The following is a 26834-nucleotide window of genomic DNA, read 5'->3' as shown; positions in this document are numbered from 1 at the left end:
TGTATGTGATTACAACTAAATTCTAGTTTGTGTGTAATTAAAGAAAGCGATTAACTAATCTACGTTTTTTTTTTTTTCGTTCAATTATAGTTGAACTTTTAGCGACTCATTTTGAGTTCATTAAAACTCCAATTACATTTGTGAAACTTATTGTAATCACATTGGTAGAAACAAAAATAATAAACAAATGTTAGTAATTAATATTTATAATTCCAGGAAAGCATTTCTAGCGGCTTCGTAAAAGATCTAAACTTGGGTAATTACCTCATTAGTATGGTATTGAATCAATTGTACTCCTAACCATAACAGCGGGATTGAAATAAACAAAAATATAAGACGCGGTAAATTCTTCAACTTAACAATTCCAACAATTTTGAATTGAGCTAGAGGCAATAGACAGACAATATTCTACAATATTTGTATGTAATGGAAGTAAATAAGGGAGAAAATCGGTTGTTGTTTTGAAGTTATTACGTCACGTATGTGTCAGTCAGTGTCGCACTTTGACCATCATAGATGGTGAGGCAGAACTTCTTCGCTAATGTAGGTGGGAATGAAAGAAGATTAAAATTCTTTACGTGTGTACATTTCGTTTATAAAGTTACTATATAAGTGAAACAACAGTTGTAAAATCAAACAAAATCAAGATGGATAAAGTGTCGTCAGAAGTTGAAATATCGCCTTTAAGAAGTTTGGATGATTTCCTTTTGGAATCAGCACGGTTTCAAATCCCGAATGTTAAAGATTTAGACAAATGGGCCAACAGAATTATTAACAACCTTCTGTATTATCAAACTAACTATTTTTTGATGGCAATAGTTATATTTCTGCTTGTTGGGTGAGTATTAATTTAATTTTGTATATAGCATTAGTGTAGTATTAAAAACTGTTTTGGAAAGATAAATTGCTGAGGATGAAATTATTTCCAGGAGGAATAGCTGTCAGTGATGGATGGATTTTGAGTCGTGTAGCATTTAGAAGAAAAATTCCTTTTATCACTTCGTTAAAAGTTTGGTCGTTCATATTTATAGCCTAGGGAATAATGCGAAAACATGATCGCTGGGGTGTTATGGAAATGATACAGTACTAAATACTGCTTCAGGGGTAACTTGGAGGTTCAAATTTTAATTGTATGATATTCATTGCTTATTAATAGTGCAAGGTAATACCCATAATATAAAATACAGCTGTCATTGTCTCCAGATTCTCAGTTCTCAAGTGATGCTAAATTAAGTGCAAGGGAACACACAACGGCCAAACTGCTCAGATGGCAGCCCGGGAAAGACTCACATGAACCTCTTTTCAACGTTGTATTGCTATTATTCTTTCTTTAACGATGGCTATTCACGTTGGGGTATTTTAGTTTATCCTCCAATCGTACACATATAAGATCTCCAGTGTTCCTTCACAAAGGCAAGGTTCTAGATTACTGGTCCCCCTTCCCATTCAGCAGTAATAAAGACAGAAAACAACGTGCCCTGCGGGGCTCTAACCCGCCTTCATTCGCTAACGCTCGCTCGGCAATACTGTGTAAATTAAATGTTTAAACTTTAGTACAGAAAGAAACCAACCCAGCTACTAACCTACATGGGGGAACAGTAATCTAGACCTTCCCCTTCACAAAATATAGCTGAGTGAACGAAAGGGGTTAGAAGCCCTGCTGGGCTCGTTGTTTTCTACCGTTATCACAATTTATACAAAAACAATGTACTCGGTTCTGGAGCCATGAAATTAGTTGGGCGAAATTCTAAATGCCATCCTTCACTTTTTTCATATTCTCATGTTGACATTTCGTCTGATTCTGTTCATTTTCCTGTATCTTTGTATTTCGGTGCCCAAACAACTTGTACCGGTAATAGTTAAGAACAGCTACTTCTCATCTCCCATGCACGAGGATACATCTTACTGTTGCACTACCTAAACACCCTAAGTACAAGGGCAAGAACTCAGTCTATTACCTACTTTTTAACATCCTAGATAGTCAATGAATAATTCCTGAAAGTATGGCGTTTCTCGTCCTTCCCTAAATGGGAAGTGCGGCTCCTTAACTATAACCCTTGTACCGTCTAAAACTGCACTTGCCATATTATTTTAGGGATGCATACATAAATTAATGATTTATGTGTTTCTTTAATAAGGAAATTCACTTCTACTGTCTTATGATAGAAGTTACATTCCTAGATGGACAATCACTTTAGTAATGATTAACAATTGTAGGTGTCAGAACAGTGTCTGGTTTATTACATAAAAACTCGCGTCAGCGATGGTGGGTATGTGCGTGAACGAGGATAGTTGACACACACTGTGTTCCACATGTTACTACATGCCTCATCTGCAGGAGAGCTTTATTATTACGGATCCTTACTTAACACACTACATTGACATAGGAATTCATTTCTTTTTGAACTAGTGCCATAGGTTAACGGACTTGGGATTACATTTGTTTAACATTATTAGGGATTTCAAAGGTAAGATATGCAGCATCTATTTTGATTCCTTATATATATGAACAGTAGATATTTCTGTAGTAAATTTTACAGATCAGTGATGCGTGAACTAGGATAGCACCAAATCAAATAGATTAGTATGTAAACAAAACATTAAGTACTGAAGCAAAGGAACAGAGGGAAAAAAAGACTGTTTTACATGTTAGTAGTGCAAGGCGGTGTGTTTAATGAGTTAGTTTAAAGCTCAACAATTTAAACGAAAGTAGCTGTACAAAGTTGATGGAAGGTAACATAACTGCAGAACGGACAATAACCGTAACTAAATGCTGTTATCAAAACTGAAATATGCTATACTTTGGCTAAAGTTTCTGTAGATGAATACGTAGTTACTTGTAACTCGAGCAAGTACTGTTTAAATTGGCAGCTTCTGGTCTTTCCTCCAATGTTGCACTAGGTTATTTTATTTTCATCTTTAAACATGTACGACAAAACTTCAAGTATATTAGCGTTCATACTTGTTCTTTTGTGTTCAACTTCGCAGCGAAATTTTCGTTTTGAGTGCAGGTTCCGGCAAATTACAGAGAATCACATTTTCGTCATTATTCGTATAAAATATTCCATCAGATACTTTATAATTTATGGACAAAAATAAGTGCGTTACATGTTAGTTCCCGTGATTTTGATTGCAAAAACTACACCCCTGGAATAGTTACATTTTTGTAGTTGTTCCTTTCGTTTGCTCTACTAACTAAAGTAAGACCATCTTTCTCTTCCTCTTGCTAGGTTTATCGTGCGAAATTAGATCTTAAGTCTCCACAACTAAACTCCTAAGATAAAGGAAAATAATAAAGTTTTTTTTTTTTTTTTTTTTGGAAAATTCATACCGTATATAATGTTTCTATGAAACAAAGTAGATGTTTACATACAGATAATTCCATTATCATGTTGATGACCTTCAGTAATTTTATTAATTGCTGTTTCTATAGTTTTAAATGTCACATCGTCCAGCTGGAAATAAAATGCTAATAGTTATAAAGTGGTGGAGCACATGTAGTTTGCAACACTATGTGAGATGGTAACACTGACGGTGCGTGTGCAGCGCCTGGCCATTGTAAGTCATGCATTAGGTGATGGTCTTTAGTACGTGAGGCGGGATAGTACGCAGAGGCGTGTGTTGAAGTGGGTGGATGGTGATGTGCAACCTCTGAGACATCCCTGACTTTCAAAGAGGCCAAATTGTGAGTGCGCGATTATTTGCTGCAAGTGCATCTGAAGTAACTAGTTTGTTAGGTTTCTCCCGAGGAAGTGTTCAAACTGATCCACAGAGAACAGATATAACAATCCAATGTAATCTGAACGTTCCCGACCGTGTTGCGATTTCCATACCGCTGATCCCTGTGAACAACGCTTTAGCATGAAGAAAATGGCACCGAGAACATGAAAAGTGGTCTGCTGATGATTGCAAATTGGTAATATGGTCTAACGAGTTCTCTTTCACCTGATTTTCAACAAACAAGGGGGTTCAGTGGTAGAGCGTTTACCTCTGGTGCGTTCCTCCCTAGTTTGATCCCTGGTCAAGTAAGTTTGTGGTGGACAACTTCATATCTATGGGTTTTCTCGGGTCACTCCCACATTTTCGTTACATCAGTCATTCCATCATACACTTGCCTAAATCTTCCGTCTCCCTTAGCCTAAAGGGCGTAATCGTGGGACGTGAAACTGAAAGATTTCATTTCATTTCAACAAACAAAAGGCAATGCTTGACTAATGGCTTTATGCTCCGCCCAAGGTAGGCTTATGCTCCTTTCTCTACCATAAAACATGGTGACGGATCGGTGATTCTGTGGGCCGCGATTTCCTGGTGTTCCTGTAATTACGCTCACATGACATTACTACCAGTGATTCTGTGAACATTTTAGATGTCCACGGGCATCCAGATGTTGCATACTAAAATAATTGTTTAGTGGAAGAATGATAGATGTAGCGTAAAGTTTGATCTTACACTTCATGTGTACTCTTTCTTTTCTTATAAAAGCAATCTATCATTTTTTCCTAAGAGTATAGATGGCAGAACTTAACAATTACTTATCGTTTTCCAGGTGTAGATTTACACCCGATGAATAGTAGCTACATAGATGTAGTTCCTTGTAGTATTGGACTCCCTTCTTAAAATTTAGATCCACTCCAATAAAAAATTTTGCGTGCTCGCCTAGTGAGCACACTAAATATGCTATTACAACTCCTTCGTGTTATATCTATTAAGGCTTATAATAATCTTATACAAAAAGTCACATTCACTTTTGATTGATTGCATCCAATTTTGGGCGTGTTTCAGCGCGCTGTATCTCTCCATTACGAGTCCCAATATTCAGATAACTGGTGTTTTTTTTCGTGGTTTCGTTGACTTCATGGAATGTCTTGCTTTCCTCGCTGGTCTCGTGGCTAGTGTATACCGTTGGTGCACAAATCCCAGGGTCAATTTCTGGTGGGAGATCATCGAACACACTACAGTAATATCGCTTTTAAACTGTAAATTTCGTCCTTTATAGCTTAACCTATGACAGGGAACGTAAATACAAAATAATCATGATGTATCTTGAGACAACAATGGAAGAACACATGGACAAAGCGTTCGTAAAGGCACCTCTGCAACTATCATAATAATTTCCTGCATTGCTTGTTGCGTGTACACTCGAAAGTTTAAAGAACAGCTTACCTGAGAATTCAAGTATACGAAATGGTTAGACATTTCAAGTCTAAAGGGCGCCATAGACGCACACACTTGCATGACCAACATGCATGAAAGATTCGTTTCATCATGCATTTAGCAAGGATTTTTTACCCATACACGTGCCAACTTGCTCTCCCACTTACTAGAAGAATGAATCGGAGGAAAGAGTGATGTGATTACTTCCGCTGTCATGATTGGCAGAGAAAACAACCACTTTGCATGAACGAGCAAATACACACGGTACACATGCATGAAGAACAGCAAAACCATCATGCATGTTCACAGAAGATTTTGAAAACTTTAAACATGCATGAATGAGGCCGTACACGATCAACTTGCCAGTGGTTTTGTCATTTTTCATGCATGTGACTGCGTGTACGGGGCCTAATACGCATGTCATTAGGTTATCGTCTTGAAACTGATGATGAATTCGTAGAAATCTTCCAGCACACAAAACTCGTGAAAATCATAGAAAATATTCCGATGTGCACTTGAGAAACTGAAAGTTTCTTTACCACATTGAACAATATAAATTCCATAAATCAGAACCGTCTCACTGTACTAGCTATAATATCAGTAGAAAAAAAAATGGTAAATACTAGACTTCAAAAGAGTTATTGGCAAGTTGGCTGCCTAGAAGAGCAGGTAAATTTATTTCATATATAAATGAAATTTAGCATTTCTTGTGAATGGATACTTTTTATTATTTATATGTGTTTACTTTCATTGATTTTATACTTTTGTTTATTCAGAACACTGACAGTACTAACCGACCATAGAAATTACATTTTCTAACGGCTGTGAACTACCGCAAATTATGTCACGAGACACTTTGATCACAGACCAGTTCTCAGCAAAATTATAGTGAAGCACGAAACATAGTTGTTCAGCCTCTACACATCCCTTCACTCCTGCAATGTATTGGTGCAATTTCTTGAGATGATGGTATGATAACTGAGCTTACTGTCCGTTCCCGAAATTCGTCAATGAAAGTATCAATGGCAACATTGAGTTTGTCTCACAGAGGAAGTGTCTGCAAGGCGAACCCTTTCTTTCCAGGGCAGTCACCATATTCCTGAAACGAACAAGTCACTCGTTGTACATCAGTGTACTCGTTGTACTAATTTCTGTAGTAAGCAAGAGGATTCCGTTAATTTGTACAATATACCACTATCCGGAGAACGGATTTTTTTCAGTGTAGAAGGGTCCGATCCCCTCTCTGATGATATATATGTATATCTTAAGATTTTATAACTTTCGGCGAAATTTATGTGTTTCATATGTATTCCGTGCCGCGAGCTACTTGATATTTTTCAAAAATATGTCCCTGCCAAATATCAGTAACTTTTGTGAAAAAATTGTCATGTTGATAAACGTTGCTGTACTTTTTCCGTAATGCTTAAGAAACATTGTTTGGGATAAAATAGGTCAATAATTGGGGATTAATTCAAAATTGAACCCCAATACTTTCACTTAAATGTCATAATTAACATTTAATACTAATTCCTTTTTTTTTTCTTTTCTTTCTTCCAGTTCGCGACTTGTATTGTACTGAGAGAAAGATTTGATTTAAATTTAAAAAAAAAAAAATCAGCAAAAATTATTTTTTCCACCCTGCGTGAATACTAAATGTTGGCGAAAGTTCCTTTAATACTGCGGGTCATGTAACTTTTCACTTTCACTGCTTTTTCTCCTGGAACTGATATAGTTGCGGTGTCTTTTTTGTTGGCGCTGTGGCAAAAACAGGCCCATTTCTTTCAGATAAAATGACTATGCAATTTAACATATGCTTCCTTCATATGACCTTAATAGTGATCCGGTTTTCCAAACACTCCGTTTGCAGATCTCACCTTTCTTGTTTTGTATACTATATATTTTGTTGCAGATGGAATGTGGTGTAAAAAATTGCACTTTTAAAAGAACACTAGGATAATTGTTAGAACTTGCTATTTTGCATTATAGGATTCATACGATTCGACAGCTAAATTAATGTTTGATAAAAATTCCCAGCAAGTTACACAAGCGTAATTTAGTTCAGTATTTTGTGACGATGCAACTTTTATTTTGAAGAGTTTGGTCAGTTTCGATTTGGTGTACTCGCCCACAGCCGTAGTAATTTCGCTGTGCTTTCGTGGTACATACAGCTTACGGCGTGATTTCACTGACCATGGTTTCTTAAGAGGACTAACATCAACCTGGTAACTGACTGATTTAGGGGTCAGGGAACGTAATTCTTCTGCACATCCAAAATCTTCATCATTCACACCATGGAAGACTTCTTGTTTAGTTCATGTCATTGTTGATATTCTGTCAAAGCATTTGGAACACAGAAAGTCATGGCAGGAAACACCTTAACTATGAAACAGTGTCTTGAAATGAGCATTGTTATTCACAACCTGAAGAATTTGCTAGTTTTTTATATCACTCTTTTATGGATCGAACTCAGTTCTTTCCACACAACGCCGTACAACTTAATCAGCAGGATTCTCACAAAAGCTTACAGGTAGAATTGGACCACAAATTTGGTAAAATGCTCTCTTTGGCTGTTGAAAACTGACCCGTAAATTCACGTGTCCTCCTTTTTATATGGTAGGCTCAATGCACAGAATTATCTGGATGGTCCTACATTGTTTGAGAGGAGCTATGTGAAGAAAATCTAGAAGAATAAACACATTTCATCAGTTTCATCTTCGTTTAATTTATCGTTTTTATTGGTCTGAAAGTAGACTTATTACAAAACCTTGATGAAAAATTCCAGTATCATATTGACGTGTTTTTATTTTCATGATTTGCAGTACCCTCAGAGATACAACTATTATACATTTCTCAGAATTTTTGGGTATGGTGTTTGAGATAAAAGAAAGATAGAAAAAAAAAAAAGCACTTCCATCAAGACGTAAGCGACGGAAGTTAAAGGATGAACATTGTTTATAAAATCTTTTACACTTAAAAGTGGAAGTTCTTTTTTATATATATATATTTCATAATAATAAAAAAAATCAGAAGGCTATAGCACAAAGATTTGGGCACATATCCAAGTTCTATATTATTAAATTATTATTATAATCAAATTTCGCTGTTGAATATCAAATTTCACTCTTAGTTTTCTTGGCTTGCAGATATGTTTAACTTATATGTGTTTTCGTGATAATCCAAACTTTCAATACACGAGTGTCAGTCTCCTAGATTCTCGTAAACAACTATAAAGATTATCCTAAGTCTATCGCAGATAATGATTACTGAAGTTCATAATTGATTTTTTTAAAACATAGTGGCCCTAATTGATATATCACATGACTACCTTTCCATTTCAAAAAATATCACATATTTCAAAATGGCGGATTTTAACCCTCGCAGGACCGAGGAGGGTTACAAAGTGCCACTGTTTGGAAATTAGACATTTTAATCGTGAATATGTGTGACCTCATACTCAATAATTTTATTTTGTGTCAACAAGTTTATAAAATATTTATTTCCACGGGACAAAACTTTCTCTTCTGTTTCCTCTGTGAACAATAACAGTTCGAAAATGGCATCTCAGAATGTGCTGAGGGCTTGGGCCTGCGAGGGTTAAGATGGCAGCGGAGGTTCGTGATCTACTCCGCCCATTCTTCTTTTGTCAGTACGCAAACTACCACCGTTTACGTTGTCTTTCACTATTTTCACGATTCAACAGTTTACTTGATGTATTTCAATAACAGCATAGCCCTTCTCCCACCAATTTTGGCCCCCTCCCTCACCTTTTTTATGGCGCTTAGCCGCTATAACTTTGCACATATACATATTTTCACATCCTCTATCAAGCGCACTATGTCTCATCCCGCAACTCGATTCATCCCTTTGGATCCTTTACTTGTTAGCTCTACTTTAGTAAAATTGCTCTCGTCTGTACAATAGTGTTGCAAACAAACAAACAAACAAAAGTACGTTTCTCAATGTGATTAGAATGAGAAAGTTTTGAAAACATTGAACCAAAATCTAGTAAGTAGCTGTAGGCTGTAGTTGAGGTCCTTCTCATTTATTTAACCTTAATGTGACAGATTTGTCGAATGGCGTTAGTAGAACAATACAGAAAATTTCACAATAATGTACAAGACAATTTGTGAAGTTTTCCAATACAGAAAATTGAACAATAATGTACAAGACAAACATTAACAATGCAGTAATGACAAACTAAGTATTAACCTTAAACTTTATATATAATTCCTATTTTTCTTTTTTTTTTTTTTTCTATATGCAAGCATGGTGACTATTAAATAATAGTGATATAGTAAAGTAAGTACTCACAGATGGCCAGAAAAGTACAATAGAATTTAAAAATTCAGATGAGCAAATATTTTTCATTGTGAGCAAAAATTGAAATCCGTTGTTCATGAGAGATTCCTGTTGAATTTATTTTGAACGTTTTCGCCTTTTATAGGTTACATCTAAAGCATCTCTAGCAATAGTCCAAGGGTAATCAGTCAACATGGTAAGACTGAACTTTCGTTCTTATCTTTTTTCTCCATGGCTGCAATATCTTGATAAAAATGCTCGCCATGTTCATTACTTATTGTCTCGTAGTCCTCAGGAAAGAAATCTAGATGTAAATGAAGAAAATGGAGTTTTTATGGACACATGGCAACCAAGTTTTTCGTAGCATGACAACAACTTAGTGACAAGTTCTTTGTAATTTGTTGCTCGGCGTCTTTCTAAGAACTCTTAAAGCTTTCTCATCTCCTTTTAGTATTTTATTGAACTGTTGATCTCTGAATAGCTGTTGAATCTGTAGGTCTATAAAGATGCCCTTCTTAACTTTAGCACTATTTAATCAAAAGTATTTTTCTTTTAAGTACTTATAGGCCTTCCCTCGTAGTTCATACCCTTAACAAAACATTTCATAAGACCTAATTTGATATATAGCGGCGAAAGCAACTTTCTTTAAGAATCTACAAGCGGTTCATGTTGCACGTTCTTCACACCTGGTTTGAGGGATTCTCTACTACGCCAGTCACTTTGGCAGCAGTGAGAGGCAGCATCTCTACTGTTCCACTCACAAATAAAGCAACAATATTTTGTATAGTCTAATTGCGTATCTAGCAACAGTCTGTTACTTTAAAGTCATCAGAAATTAATCACTGAAAACATACTATTTAATGGCTTAATGGCTTGCAATTAACTTTTCAAGTTTTGGTATTACCTGACCAGCGAACGAGTGCGGGCGGCCGGTTTTGGAACTAAAATGCAAGCAGCAGTGTTTCTAACCGGATTACTTGTAATTAATCCATCAGTTCTTTTTGTCCTGTTCACAATAAACCATTTCACGCATATGCATATGTTCAAGTGATGACAATCACAGTCTCAAAAACTTATGGAAGTTATTTCCAGAACATTTTAAATGAACCCCCCCCCCCAAAAAAAAAAACATAAATGAAATAAAATGCATACACCCTCCATAGTAATTTGACGAATAAAATAACCTCAATGTTGTACAAAGGGCCCTAAGAACTTCGTAGCATTCAAGTGTAAGGAATTTCTACTACTCCTATTAACAAAACCTCGAAATTCATCTTTGTGAATCATACATTTGGCAACTGCGCTTTCGTTGTTTAAAGCAAGTTCTACTGTGTAGTTTTGAGATAAGATGTTTCCGAAATTGCGACCAAGTCAGACTATGTGAATTCCAATCGATTGTCTTAGCAGTCTTGAGTGACAAAAGTCTTTTGCATTGAGATCATATTCGAATGTCCTGCAAAGTCCGGTGAGGGAGAAACTGATAATCTTTCAACGCCACACTCCTAACCAATTGCAAAGGAGTCTTGGATCCGCTCTTCATTGAGATGGTAGACAAAGATAAACTTTCTCCGATGTCTAACATGTCATAATTTAGCATGGTTTGGTAAAGAAATTTCCAGTATTTCTGCCACATTTTGAAAACTTTATTTAAAAGAAATATACCCAATGTTGCATTGGGGCAGAGGGAGAGCGATTAAAGTTTAAAGTTGGATACCTGACAATTGAAAGTTCCTTATAACCAGTGAAATTCAGAAAAAAAGAAACTGAATTACGTATTTAAAAAAAGAAAACATAAAACACATTTTCAGGTTAACTCTTAGAGGTGTTATTTTATTATACGATTAATACTACTTCTGAAACTGATTAGAGTCAATATGTATGTGAATAACAAAACAACTTGCATAAGTTTACAAAGTATCAAGTTTGAGAAGAACAAAGTTTGTCTTCCAATCTTATATCATTGCTCAAAGATACCGGTCATCAAATAATTGGCCGGGAATCCCGCGGCCGCTTTTTACATCAATTCATGAAGACGACGAGTGCCAATATTAGGTACCTAAGTTAGTATATAATAATAATAATAATCCACCTAACTTCTCGCAACCACACGCAGCACATATTAATACTTAGACTTGAAATGAAAATATAATTGGTTAAAGACGATTACCTTTGCCTGAATTTCATAATATTGGAGTTTTCAGATAAAGGAGGGGGAGCGTCGGGTTTTATTAAACAAGACCGTAGCCTTCATCTGATATATTTGAGCTATAGGCAACTTGTACTTACAGGCTAAACTTAGTCTTCTGAAGTAAATCGACAAATGATTATGTAGTACAGACACAAAGATAATACGAGGCTCCCAAGTTTCAAAATTATATTGTGTGAAAGCAGTTCATAGAATCAATACTTCTATTACAAATTTACCGAAGGGCTAGATTTCGATAATAGTGAAAGTGAAGGATTGTAAAATTAAATTTTGGGCTCTCACTGGGAATCGAACCCTGAACCAGGTACAGCAAAGGCACATGCGCTATCCAATAGACCAACGGAGAGGACTTCCACAGTTCTTGAGTGGAAACATATCGGAATTCTTCCCTGGCCAAAACTCGAGAATATAATTTATTTGTCAACCGATAAACATACACCTAAAACAAACACAACCTTAATCTTAACTTGATTTAAACTTACAGTTACAAGGTATTGCGCAACTCTCTAAGCTGTTAACCCTATATTAATCTTCTTGTCATTGACATCGTTATTCCTGCGTGTTACAGGATGCTTCTGTTTTATGATTAAATCAAATAAAACGTAATCAATTTTTTATACAATCTGTTTAATACACGGTAGAAACTCACTGAATTGTCAATTGTCCTATGTTCTTAAACTGCTAATTTTCATGCATATGTCATTATAAACAATACATCTGCATTACTGCAAGAGTCGTGAACCATTCCTGCATTCAATAAGAACTATGTAACGTATGGTGTTCTTTAGTAAGAGCAGATTAGGCTACGTATAAAATCTAAAGTGAAACCTTTATAAACCATTGGATACACTGCAGAGTGACACCGTCCGCTCCCCCTGTCCTGCCGCGCTTGCCATGAAACTGATGTTAACACAACAGCAGCGCCTTCCGTCAAGAACCGCACTAATATCCTGGTCAGGTAATGAGTCATATGAACTGCATAACCAACCGCAATGGAAGGAAACTAGTGTCCAATATGTAAAAGCACGGCTTTTAAATTCGACTTTGATGAATCTATGAAGTCTCCACTCCGTAGGATTGTAATTAATTTTGGAAGCCTTCATGAGGCCATTCATGTCTAAACATACACAAGTGTGTCTTGCATTGTAAAAAATGAAGTGAAATTATTCCTGCAGTAAATTTCATTGTTTTAACCGTGACGCGAAAATTTTGGGTTTGCTTTCTGGTGAGTCCATATCACTAATGAAATCACTTAGCTCTTCTTGAGTTAGTCTTATGTGGTTCATGTGAAGATACCTTTACGAAAAATTCAGGGACCTTCTAACTACTTGGTTCAGAGGACCCAACCTCTTGATCATTATCAGAAAAATGAAATGAAATCTTTGTTTTACGTCCCACGGTTATGCCGATTAGGCTAAAGGAGACGGTGAAGATGAGAAATGAATGAAATGGTGGAATGAAGAAAGTGGGAGGAAACGGGAGAACCCCGAGAAAACCCACGATCACGGTGTTTGTCCACCACAAAGTCCACATGATCATTATCAGAAGAAAGGTTGTGTTCTTTGTGTGGTTGAGTGACCCATAGTCCTTCTTCATATAGAACTGGACACATTGCAGATGAAATGTTAGGGTAGATCAATGTCCGCTTCTTTTTCCTGGAAATTCCCTTCTGTACGGCAGGAACTATAGAAAAGTAGGAATCACTGAGGTGTATGCTTGGCTCTGTCCAATTCTGGACAGTGAAGAAGGTATTGAACGTATCTTCCTTTCTTTGGTTGTTGATTTTTTTGATTGCTCTCACAAGTGTTGTAAACATTGTGGGATGCCCAAGCTTTATTTTGATCTCCAACTCTACGCCCAAAATAATAATGATAGGCTTTTCTGATTAATGGTATTGTATGCTTTTTTTTTTGTGAAAAAAAGTCACTTTCCCACACACTCAGCAGAAATTATCCACGCTGTTTACACAGTGTTGCGACATTTTTGTCTATTTAAACTAAGCTTGTGAAAAACTGAGGTAAAAAAAAAAAAAAAAAAAAAAAGCCCAGCGGATTTTATTGAGCAAAATTCCATTTTATTAAATTGTGTATGTACATTTCAAGCTGTATTCCTATCCTACCTAAAAATAGTACTTGAGTATTCATGTTCTGTTATACACATTTTTAGTAAAACTATTTACCTCCCTTATTGCACAAAAGAAATCCGTGAAGACCTATCCGCGTTTCGTAGGACACAGTTTGCACTTGTCATTCGCTTATATTTCGATTTCTACAAAGGCGGAATTAGACAGTTAACAAAAAGGTGGGTAATTCTATATAATATAGAACAGGAGTAAAGTTTCCTATTACACTCAGGATTCAAGAGCCAGCCGTCCTGATTGAAGATTTCTGTAACTTCTCTCAAAACATGCCAGGCAAATGCTAGGATAGTCAGGAGCCAAAGATGAAAGTAAGCGACTTTATTAACCCCTTTAGCACAAACACTATCACTCACATAATCAGTTATTGCTCCCTACAAACTACATACATACTTGCCTCAAAGCGTTTTTATGTTCAGAGGGTATAAACGTTATAACAAAAAACATTTTCCGCTCTTTGCTTTCGACGATATAGGATTATGATGTGCCTTGAAATTTGCAAATTTGCGCTTGAAAAGAAGCTATGAGTTCTGGGGTATCATTATTAAGTCTGCCTTTTGACAGGTTTTGGAACTAATGAGGTTTTTAAATTTTAGGTTCGGTCTTGGACCAACTTCTTTAGCTGTGGTTCTTTGGCCTCTTAGCAAAACACCAAAAGTACCCTTTTTATTTTTTAAGCATATGTATGTGCTATGATGATTCAAAAACAAAAAAAGTTTCATAGTTGTAACTTACGAGCAATGGCACAATTTGTAAACAAAACCTAAAACTGTATATTTCCGTACATGTAAAAAAAAAAAAAAAAAAAAAAAAAAAAAAAAAAAAAAAAAAAAAAAAAAAACTTGCTTATTTTTTAACCATACCATATACGTGTTTAGATGAATGTACAAAGAAAGTTTTAAAACTTTAGCAATGCCACAATTTGTTAAAAAAAAAACCTGAAATTTGCTTTGTTTGTCCATTAATGTATGACAGTGTAACAGTGTAACCTTTGCAAGGTTTCTTAGAATCTACTGAAAGAGCAAAAATTAAGCTTTCATTTGACACCTGGATGAGTCCAATAATTTGAAAAATAAGGAAGTTATGGTAATTTTAGTTCCATGATGCTGAGTGGGGGAAAGTGAAATTGACTCCAAATTCACATTTTTCAAAAACTTTTCCCGGGCCCAATTCCTCATCCAAAAAATCGGAAAAAATTAATTTTATTGGTTTTTATGTTTGAAAGATTTTTGAAGAGAATCTGAGATATTGAAGCACGGTAATGTTTTAAAATTAGGTGATTTGACATGGAATGACCCAAAAATGTGAAGAAAGAAATTATACAATGGTCCCCTATCCCCTTTAAACAAGAATTCTCAAAACTACTGGAACAGGCGTCCACTTATTTTAAACGAGTTTCATATTCGTAACTTGACAGGATCTTGAGATACTCAATTTTTCGCATATATTTTGACCCTCCTCCATTCCCCGTCCCCCTGCCTTTTAGAACATGCATTTTAATCAAAGTAAAATAATAAAAGGCAGTTTAACTTACATGATAACTAAATCTAAAACTTCATTTAAAACAGTTTAGCTTTCCCCGTGATGCGATTACAAGCAAGATCCTATTCATTCTTTTTAATTGATTGTAATTGAAAACTGTTACAGCAAATTTGATAGAGCTCAATAGAAATTCGTTATGCATGATTCCTAAACATTTTTTTTTAAATTGTATTCTGTTCCGGTGATTATCTCAATTGATATATGTATATTTTAAGCCAATTTTCAAAATAGTCTTATACTAACAAACAAAATTGAAAAAAAAGTAATTATAAACGCATTATTATTATTATTATTATTATTATTATTATTATTATTATTTCAGTTCAAGATTTGAAGTATATTTTTGGAAGTTTTTTTTTTGGGGGGGGGGTATTGTGTTTTTTATGTGGGTTTTACAAAAAAAGGGGGAAAGGGCTTATGCGTTGGGAAAATTTCAGCAACCCGTGGTACAGTCTGCAGCAAAAAACTTGCAACATGAGCATGTAAGTTTACTGTAAAACTACGAAGTCTTGTGCTCCAAAATAAATGTGCAGGGGAGGACGCCGAGGTTTCTGCTGGCGTGATTCGTGCCACTTAGACATTATGTTGACTCCCTACGCTGTTAGGCGTAGTTTTACAATAAACTTACATGCTCATGTTGCAGGGTTTTTGCTGCGGACTGTACACAACCTGACTGTCAGATGTATTCACTCCAAGGTATCTGTACCAGAAAAGTCAACTTTGAAGCAGAGGACATTTTTAAATGTATAAAGTTTTTGTCACGTTTTAAAATACGTCTCCGTATACCTAATTCAACTTTTATTACGTTTAAATATAATTGAAAAGACACCTTGAAACATCCTAAAATGAAGATAAATCGAATACAGTTTCGATGGTCGCCTCCCATCATCCTCAGTGCAACCTGAAAAAAAAAAAAAAAAACCTGCTTAATATATTATTAAATAAACGTAATACACGTCATAGATATGTTATCAGAAAATTATAGAACATGAAGAATATAAACTGCGACAAGAGTCGTGTCTGATAGCCTATCTTGTTTAGGGAAAGCTTTTAACGTGTATGGAATCAAATCTCGTGGCTGATAATTTCGATCTACTAATTGGACACTAGAAACAAATTAAAGCACGGCAACCAATACGATTTAGTGAAGTCACCGAAGAAGGTACATGTATAGTCACAGGATTAAGTCGTTTAATTCTTGCTTGAAAACCGAAACAGTGTAGACATATTGTTAGTCCTGGGTGGATTGATTTAAATCAGTCTGATTTAAATCACGATTTTAATCAAGATTTAAATCACTTGATTTTTTTAATAAAAATCGTTGATTTAAATCAAATTCTGAAATAAATTAATTTAAAGTGAAAATAAGTAAAATCCCGTTTCTGTTCTGTTATTTCGATTATGGAAGATAATAATCATAATACAATAAGACTCAAATGTATGTACAGCACAGTATGAAAACGAGTATCATGCAGAGGATGATTAGGGAAAATCCTGTTTTGAACGGGTAACGGGAAAATCCTGCTTTCTTCTCTTCGTAACATAGGGTTTTTAAATCGTTAATTATTCCAACGGAGAAATCACCATCGACATTTAAGAAAAATTTTTTTATGTCCACGTCTGTTTGTTTGTCTCCAGATAATAGGGACGTATTTAGAGGGGCCCGATCCCCTTTCCAACTAATAATAATAATAATAATAATAATAATAATAATAATAATAATAATATAATAATAATAATAATAATAAAACTTTAGGCGAAATTTATGTACTAAATACATAGCATAGAAGTTCCTCGGGATCGTAATAGGGCAAATTTTGGATGCGTTAAAATATCCAATAATACTTTTGATAAAGTGGATTCTTTCAAATATCTAGGATCAATATCAACAGACGAAAACGATATTTACGAAGAAATTAAATGTCGACTAAAAGCAGGGAATTCGTGTTATTATTCAGTTCAAAATCTCTTGTCACGAATTCTGTCCAGGAATTTGAAGATTAAAATATATATGCCTGTTGTTCTCAGGGTGTCTAGCAAGCAAGCATAATCAAATTCCCTGACTTTCCCTGACAAAATTATAATTTTCCCTGACTCTGTCATTCTTTTTTCTTAGTAACTCATGAAAAGTAACTTATATTTAAATCATGAAAATGAAATCTTTCAGTTTTACGTCCCACGGTTATGCCGGTTAGGCTAAAGGAGACGGTGATGGGTGAGTGATGAATGAAATGAAGAAAGTGGGAGGAAATGGGAGAACCCCGAGAAAACCCACGACCACGGTGTTTGTACACCACAAAGTCACACGGCGCGAGCTGGAATTGAACCAGGGTACCCAAGCACCGGAAGTGAACGCTCTACCAGTGAGTCACCACGCCCCCAACGTATATTTAAAGTGAACTGTAAGTTTTCACCATTGTTTATGTGCTTATACAATATTCTACGAACGTACAAACGAACCCATTCATTTACCTGTAATTTATGACTATTTTAGTGGCATCCCTTCACCCGTCAGAGCCTGGAAAAGATTTTTCCCTGACCCTGCAAATTCCCTGACTTTCCCTGATTGGTAGACACCCTGCTTCTATTTGGTCTAGGAATTAATTCGTGCGGTTGGTACGCACACATTGAAGCTGTAGTACAAACACAAAATACATAAATACCTTAAGAAAAATATTGTCCATCGCTAGCCACCACTTTCGCCCATCTGTCAGGCAATGTACGGATTCCGTGGCGAAAGAAGTCCTCATCCTTGGAAGCGATCCAGTCAGAGACCCATGTTTCGATATCTTCTGAAGAAGTAAACCGCTGTCCAATCAAATCGTTGTTCATGCAATCGAACAAGTAGTAGTCCGAAGGAGCAACGTCTGGTGAATACGGCGGGTGGGGTAAAACTTCCCATCCGACATTTTCTAAATAGGTTTTGACCGGTTTTGCGACATGTGGGCGAGCGTTATCATGTTGAACAATAAGTTTATCATGTCTGTTCTCCCATTCTGGTCGTGTTCTGGCCAGAGCTTGCTTCAAACGCATTAATTGTCGTCGATAACCTTCTCCATTCATAGTTTCACCCGGTTGCAGCAGCTCATAGTACACCACACCTTTCATATCACAGCATAACCTTTGCACAGTGAATATCTCGTTTTGGTTGTGATGGACCTGGTTCACCTGGTTTCACCCAGGCCTTTTTTCATTTAGGGTTCTCGTAATGGATCCACTTCTCATCACCCGTAATAATTCGATGCAGAAACCCCTTTCTGCTCTGTCGTTGAAGCAGCAATTCGCAAATGGTTTTTCGTCTTTCAACGTCTCTGTCTTTCAATTCATGTGGAACCCAATGTGACATCTTTTGAATCATTCCCATGGCTTTCAAGCGTTTGGAGACTTGTTTGATCAACGCCTAATGCTGCTGCAAGTTGTTCCTGCGTTTGACACGAATCCTGCTCGAGCAATGCTGTCAATTCTTCGTCTTGAAATTTTTTTGGCTGTCCAGCTCGCTCTTGGTCTGCCAAGCCGAAATCACCACTTCTAAACCGTGCAAACCACTTCTGACACGTTCGCTCAGCTAGAGCGTGGTCACCATACACTTCCACCAAAATACGATGACTTTCAGTCGCACTTTTCTGCATGTTAAAGTAATGCAGCAGGACACCCCGCAAAAACACTTTATCAGGCACAAATGGCGCCATGTTCACTTAACTACAAACTGGTGTTGTTGACGCTTTAATCCACTGCCCTATACTACGAACGATACGCGATGACAGGGGTTTGCAACACATGTGTGGATACACGGAACTGTGGGACGCTCCGTTCGTTGCGCCATCTCTTGTCCACCCGCACGAATTAATTCCTAGACCAAATATATATTTGCGAAACATGGTCGCTTACTATGAGGGAAGAACGTAGACTGAAAGTATTTGAGAACAAGATCCTGAGACGAATATTCAGACCCAAGAGGAGCGGGAATGGGGGAAACTTCATAACGAGGAACTACATAATTTATACGGTTTACCAAACATTGCTAGGGTCATCAAGTCTCAGGTGGGCAGGTCATGTAGCCAGGATGGAAGAAAATAGGAACACTTTCACATTCTTAACTGGAAGACCAATCGGAAAACGACCATTAGGAAGATCTTGGCGCAGATGGGATGACAATATTAAGATGAATCTCGCAGAAATAGGAATACAAAATAGAAACTGGATCCAGTTGGCTAAGGATAGAAGTCAGTGGAGAGTTTCCGTGAACGCGGCATTAAACCTCCGGGTTCCATAGGCCATAGAGTTAATTAGTTAATTTTGGGCGAAATTTATGTACTTTACATGTACTTCGTGCCGCTGGCTAGTTTCGATTTTTTTAAAAATATACTCCAAATATCAGGAACTTTCGTGAAAAGAAAAGTGTCATGTTGATAAACGTTGCTGTACGTTTTTTCCTTAATGCTTAAGAAATAGTTTCGGATTGAAATAGCTTAACGATTGAGGATTAATTCGAAATTAAACCAAAATACTTTCACTTAAATGGCATAATTGTCATTTAATATTAATTCCTAATGTTTTTTCTCCAGTTCGCGACTTGTATTATACGAGGAGAAAGATTTGATTTAAATCAAAAAAATCGATTTAAATCAAAAAAATCAACAAAAATGATTTTTATTAAAAAAATCATGATTTTTTTCCACCCTGGTCCTATCATAAAACTGCACGAAAGTTGATTATATATATCATATTCCTGTATAGTTTGTAGGAAGTCTTATTCAAGATTTTCTATTTTATGGCCACATTTTAGGAGGAATTTCAGAAACCATTTAACTGGTATATCATCTCTTGATAAACACCTAATGATATGTGGTTAATATTTGGGGTAGAATCAGTGACTATTTTGCCTGCATTGTTTCATTCATTAAATTATTTAAGACTTTGAGTTATTACTTGGATATACTTTTCATAAAATTTGGGTCCGTCTCCACTTTTCCCCATTTCTTTGGTATTTTGAGCCAAAAATACACAAAATTTTGCAATTATTTTAAGCGTTAGGTAATTTCGACAATTAAGTAAACTGAACTATTTTTTTTTCTAAAATGATAAGCTTTGAGAACTACAGAATTGTAACTGTTTAAGTACTACTCTTTAGTACAAGGTTTCTTCTGTTTGCCGAACTAGTTCAGTGTCAGTTCTTAGTCCAATTTCTTGTTTCATCAATTTTGTTGTTTGCTAATGTATGTTCGGTAGAGTTTACGTGTTCTTTGCTAATTGGCATGTTTTCCTGTCATAAGAACTGAGAGGGCGAGAAGCAAACTGTAACGTCACAGATTATTCAGTTGAAAATGACTACTTTAGATTTGTTTAAGCCTAAGTATTAGAGATGCAAGGGCTCGGAAAAAAACCGGCTTTTTTGGAAAAAAACTCGGTTTTTTCTGCTTTGCTTTTTTGCTTGGGAAATTTTGGGCTTTTTTGAAAATTTTGCTTTAAACTGATAAAGCAGACTTTGTTTCGCTTCTCTACAACAACAAAAAAAAAGCCATTTAAATAGTGGTTGATGCAGATAATAATATGAAACCTCGAAAATAAACCATGAATTTCAAAAAGATTTTTTAAAAAATTCTTAACATTTACATTATGAATTCCAAAGGATTAACCCATATATGTAATAATATTTTAACCTCATATACAATAAGTACTTTAAAAATGATACATAAATAACTAGCAGGGGGCCGCGGTGGCTCAGTGGTAGAGCGTTCACCTCTGGTGCTTGGGGTCTCGGGTTCAAACCCTGCTCCCGCCAAGTGAACTTTGTGGTGGACAAACACCGTGTGCGTGGGTTTTCTCGGGGTTCTCCCGTTTCCTCCTACTTTCTTCATTCCACCATTTCATTCATCTCTCATCATCACCGTCTTCTTTAGCCTAACCGGCATAAGCGTGGGACGTAAAACTCAAAAATTTCATTTCACAAATAACTAGCAAAATTGTATGTAGTATTTTTACTTCAAAATATCACACACGCTCTTTTTGAAGCAAAATAAAGAAAAACATTAGAGAAATCTGCTCATCTAGAGCTTCGTTTCGGGTGGTTCTGTACATTCTTGAAATTTTTTAGGTAAATTTTAACTTTTATATACATTGTATGAATATTTCGAACAATTTTTTCACTGATTGATCACATACGTAATAATGTTACCACCTATCAGGTGCTTCGGATGTGCAAAATCGGTAATGCTCCAAATTCTGTAATGCACTGACTGTTCCTTAAGCTTGTTCAGAATCGGGAAAGTATCGAATTTTCTGTTCATGGATCATATACGTAACAGATGGTTCATCCGAGCGTATGGTTTCCTAGGCTGTAGAATATATAACCACCATCACGGTTTACCCAATGCTGAAGGTTTCTGAATTTTTAACAAGAAAATTCAACATATAGTTACGAAACTTTTTTTTTATATAAAATAAAAGCTATGGAATACATTTAAAAAGAGTGGAAGAATCAATCACTCTTCCAATTCACAAGAAAGACGACAAATTTGATTGTAATAATTATCGAGGTATTTCTCTTAACATTCTATTAATAAGATTCACCCCATACGCAGATGAAATTATTGGAGATTATCAGTGTGAATTTAGTCGAAATCGACCAGATATTTACCATTCGACAAATACTCGAAAAGAAATGGGCATATATTCCCCAGTACATCAACTGTTTATTGATTTTAGAAAGGCTTACAACTCGGCAAGGAGGGAAACATTGTATAACATTCTTGCAGAATTTGGAATACCGAAAAAGCTAGATTTATTAAGTGTTTAAATGAATTCCAGAGTAAAGTCCGAGTAGAAAAATGCGAGCTTCCATGTCGAAATTGGCCTGAAACAAGGATATGCGTTATCGCCGTTATTATTCAGCTTTGTTGCGGAGTACGCTATAAGAAAAAACAAAGATAGGAACCAGGGCCTAGAGTTGAATGGTATTCACCAGGTTATGGTGTATGCTGATGATGTAAATCTGATAGAACGATCGAAAGAAATGCAGAGGCCTTAGTAAACACTTGCAGGGACATGAGTAAATGCAGAGAAATCTCAATACAAGGAAGTTACGGCAAATAACGAATGCGTTAAAATATCAATTAATACTTTCGACACAGTGGATACTTTCAAATATCTTGGATCAGTATTACCAGACCAAAATCATACCCACAAAGAAATTAAATGTCGACTAAAATCAGGAAATTCTTGTTATTATTCAGTTCAAAATATGTTGTCGTCGCGAATTCTGTCAAGGAATTTAAACCTTAAAATATATAAAATGATGATAATGCCTGTTATGCTTTATGGTTGTGAAACATGGTCGCTTATGCTGAGGGAAGAACTCAGACTGAAATTATTTGAGAATAAAATTCTGAGACGAATATTTGGACTCAAGAGGACCGGGGATGGCGGAAACTTCATAAGGAAGAACTACATAATTTATACGGTTTACCAAACGTCGTTAGAGTCATCAAGTCTAGGAGGCTCAGGTGAGCAGGTCATGTAGCCAGAATGGAAGAAAGTAGGAACGCTTTCAAATTTTTAACTGGAAATCCAATCGGGAAACGTCCATTAGGAAAACCTAGGACCAGATGGGAGGACAATAATAAAGCAGAAGGATGAATAAGCAGAAATAGGAATACAGAGTAGAAACTGGATTGAATTGGATAAGGACAGAACCAATGGAGAGCTTTTGTGTCCACAGAGAAAGAGAGAGAAAGAGAATACATTTAAGTTAAGCACAACTACACAACAAACATGAGTGAGTGGTTAGCATTCACGCTTCTATCGTGAAGTCCGGGATTCAACCCCGCATTCGACCATTTTGACAAAAGTTTTTCTTAATTCTATCTGTGAATGTAGAGATAGTGCGTGTACTGTGTGTCCTGGCCGACTTACTTTCTAATCGTTTTTAAATCTTTGTTATTATTAATTACCAGCAGTGATGGGTTTGCGAAGAGGGTTAGGGTGGGGATGTCTTTCGGATTAAAGACTCTACCCCGAAATTAGGGAATTTCTAAAACAAACTCAATATTAGTTTTGCCTTTACTCATAAACTTCAATCTGTCTTCAAATAAAAAATAAAAAAAAATAGGAATTTTTAGAAAAAATAAGCATTAATAAGAAAAGCCCCTCCCAAAATGCTTTTCTAAATCCGCCACTGATTATCAGTATAAAATGGTCTTCAAGGTTGTATCTGGTGGATTATAGCTCAATATACAAACGAAACGAAATATTTGTTATGCCTGTACTCATAAACTTAAGCTCCTCTTAAATAAAAGTTAGAAATTTTTAGAAAAAAACAAACACTATTCAGAAAAAACCCTCCCAAATATTTTTCTAAATCCGATACTGAATATTTCTATCAAATGGTATTCAAGCTTGTGTCAGGAAGATTATTGTTAAATCATTGCACAGCTACAGTATAACAGAAATGTGGAAGTACGCTCTGACAGACATATAGAAAAACGTACGCTCTGATGGATATATTGAAAAACATAAGTTTAATTATGTACTAGAAGCTAGAGACTAAGCTCTAAGAAGTGAAACGCGGATGACTAAAAAGAAATGATCTAGAGAAGAAAAAATGTCGATAATTCAGAAGTTAAAGTAAGGTTAAATAGCTTCTAAAATTGCCCTCAAATACTACGTACTTTATGTTTACTTTAATTCATAAACCATGTGCTCCATCCATCATTATGGTGAATTCCAGAGCGAAATATGGCATTCAGGTCATAAAATCTTATTTAACTTTAGAGTATACTATAAGAAAGCTATTTAAACAGAAAAATCATGAAAATGAAAAAAGCCAAAATTTCCAAAATTCTCGTTTTTTTCCCAAAAAAGCCGGCTTTTTATGTGCAAAAAACCATCGATTCAAAAAAGCCGGCTTTTTTGCATCTCTACTAAGTATAAAAAGATTCATGTTCGCGGTTGTGTATAGAAGAATATAAACAAAAGTAGTTATGTATATATGTTCCAGCATAACTCTTGAACACCTTGAACAGTTTCAACCAAACTTGATACTCCTTTTACTTACAACCTGGAAAAGAATACTGTAGGTTAAGTCTTGGGGGAGGGAGGAGTAACATAAAAATGATCAGAAATGACCGATATTAGTATCGAATTTATAGTTTTTGGGATCGGCAAGGAGAATCGGGACACTTCTAATCTATATATATAAAATTGAAAATCACTATGCTTGTTACTAAATCTCCTGAACTGCCTGACCGATCTCGAACAAATTTGTAACATTGAAGAGGTTCGAGGCTGGGCTGGTTTTAGGCTATTCACTTTGATGGTAGAACTGAGGGATGGGGGAGGGAGTATAAAAAATAAATAAAACTTAACTCCTGAACCACTCGACCGATCTTGATCAAATTTTCAACATAGATGAGGTTCAGGCCTGGAATCGTTTTTATGATTTAAATTTGATGGAGCAACGTAGGGGAGGAGAAGGAGGGGGAGATATATGTATTAAAATCAAGTTGCTAGTAGTATATGCTAGTACCATATAAGCTCAGCACTTTGAGGAAAGAGGGTGACGTAAAATAATCAAAAGTGACGTACATTAGTGTAGAATCAATAGTTCTGGAGGTTGCTAAGGTAGTTGGTGACACTGATGCCACTTATGTCCTAAATGTTGCCCTCATTGGGGTAAGATTCCCTAACGTCCTCGGTGGAAGGCGGGAACGTGTGGAAGTAACAAAGAATGATCAATATTAGCGTCAAATCCATAGGTTTCGGAATGATGACACACCCATTTCCGTTAAAGTTCAAATCCAGTCCCCATCGGAATGGGGATGAGAAGTGTTGAGAAATAAAATGTGTAAGATGATCAAGATTACTGTCAATTAATAGTTTTCGGTGTTGCTAAGCTGTTAGCTGCTAATCTCGATAACATTGAAACCTAAGTTTAGGCAAGAATGTCAGCCGCCTCAGAAATTTACAGGGGTAACGCCGAAAACGTTACTCGTGATTATTTGTTTTACTAAATTCTTTACTTTTGATGGGCAGTGTTGTAGATGTCTGTTGGACCGGAATTCGTATTCTATGGGGTAGGGTGTTTCAAAAATCATCCAAAGTAGAGTATTTTATGGATTTTTATCATTGCAGTTTCGTTAAAATGCATAAGGGGGAAAGGGGATTCATATATTTCCCACACACCTATTCTTCATGTGCGAAGAACGGACATTTCAGGTAGTATATGTACGAATTGTTCTGTGGATAGAAAATTCCGTGATAGGGAAAATTGTCAGGATTCATCTCCTAGGTGAGTACAGTTTGCTCCGTTCGCATTGAACATGCACTTAATACTATTTCGAGGCGAAGCCGTACAATTGTGTGGAGCTTGTGAAGCTATACACAATATTCAACATTTGCTTGTGGATTGTCTTCGTCATTCTCAGCTTCGAACTGACTTTGCTATATCAACATACTAGCTCTACCTACACTGCTCGGAAATGACCACTGAACGATTTTTCTCTTTTGTCACCTCCATATCCTATCCGCAGTGTGATTGTCCTAGTATTTATACTTGACTTATTTCTTGTTTCCTCTTACATGTTTGTGTCCAGTCTGTCACTAAACGCATTCTTCGTTTCCTTTTCAATTGAAAATCCCGATAACTATATGATTTCTTTTATCGTTCTTACTAACTTGAACCTTTCTCTATCCTTGCCACGTAGCCCTGGCAGAAAATGATTAATATCACACTGTATCACTAATTTTAGTCTAGTGCTTTATCATTGTGTTTGCATGTTTTCTATCTTATATTTTATTTCGTGGTAGGCTTATTACTAAATTTTAGACATTGGTAGGTGCAAAAAAGACCTTGCAGTATAACGCACCCACTTCCAATCTCTTACTCTTACAATTTGCTCAGTAAGTCTCTGTTTAAAGTAAGCTGTGTTGTTTTGTTGCCTACAAAAGGATATGGCCGGTCAGACTACTTTTAGTTGCTATCGTACGATCAGAACATTAGCACCCATCGCTACTTATACTGGTTTTCTAGACAGGAATTTGCTTTTCTCTTATTTCAAGAATAGATACCGCACAATGCTGATTCATCACCAGAAACAATGTGCCCTCACCAGGAATCGAACCCGAGACACACAGTAATCATTAGCCTACACAGGAAAACATAAATCTCAATACAAAATCTGATTTGATTAGCTTGAGAGAAAATTCTAGATCAAAATTCACCTCGAAATTTTGATACTCATACCTGGATGGGGTTTGGGGCTAGAAAAGATTGCGCAAAATAAACAGAATTAACGAGGCAGAATGTGTAAGACATTGAGATAAGCCGACTGGTTTGCAGACTCAGGAGGAGGCAGTTGTGCGTTCAAATCCGCCTGGAGCATGGGAATTCATCATAACTTCACTATGCATTTCATTATCTACTTTAGCTTAAGTTGAACATAAAACTCCACTAATCATATAGGGATTGGACTAATGTTCTTAATGAGCCATCTAGATCAA

The 26834-nt window shown here is 36.0% G+C and overlaps 1 protein-coding gene across 2 annotated transcripts in view; it reads left to right on the top strand.

Annotated features, from left to right (window-relative positions):
• Nucleotides 1-338: 338 nt before the first annotated feature.
• Jwa (PRA1 family protein Jwa) overlaps nt 339-26834 on the top strand; it is a 72624-nt gene continuing 46128 nt past the window's right edge. Inside the window, exon 1 of one of the 2 annotated variants that reach the window (XM_081762457.1) lies at nt 339-838. In XM_081762457.1, coding sequence (XP_081618583.1) covers nt 648-838 — 191 coding nt within the window. In that variant the 5' untranslated portion in view covers nt 339-647. The remainder of the gene's footprint in view (nt 839-26834) is intronic. The other variant, XM_081762455.1, reaches the window with a different exon arrangement.

This window comes from Thermobia domestica, chromosome 6 (genome assembly GCF_964235325.1).
Source record: "Thermobia domestica chromosome 6, izTheDome1.hap1.1, whole genome shotgun sequence".
NCBI lineage: Eukaryota > Metazoa > Arthropoda > Insecta > Zygentoma > Lepismatidae > Thermobia > Thermobia domestica.
This window is presented reverse-complemented; position numbering and strand designations above follow the sequence as displayed.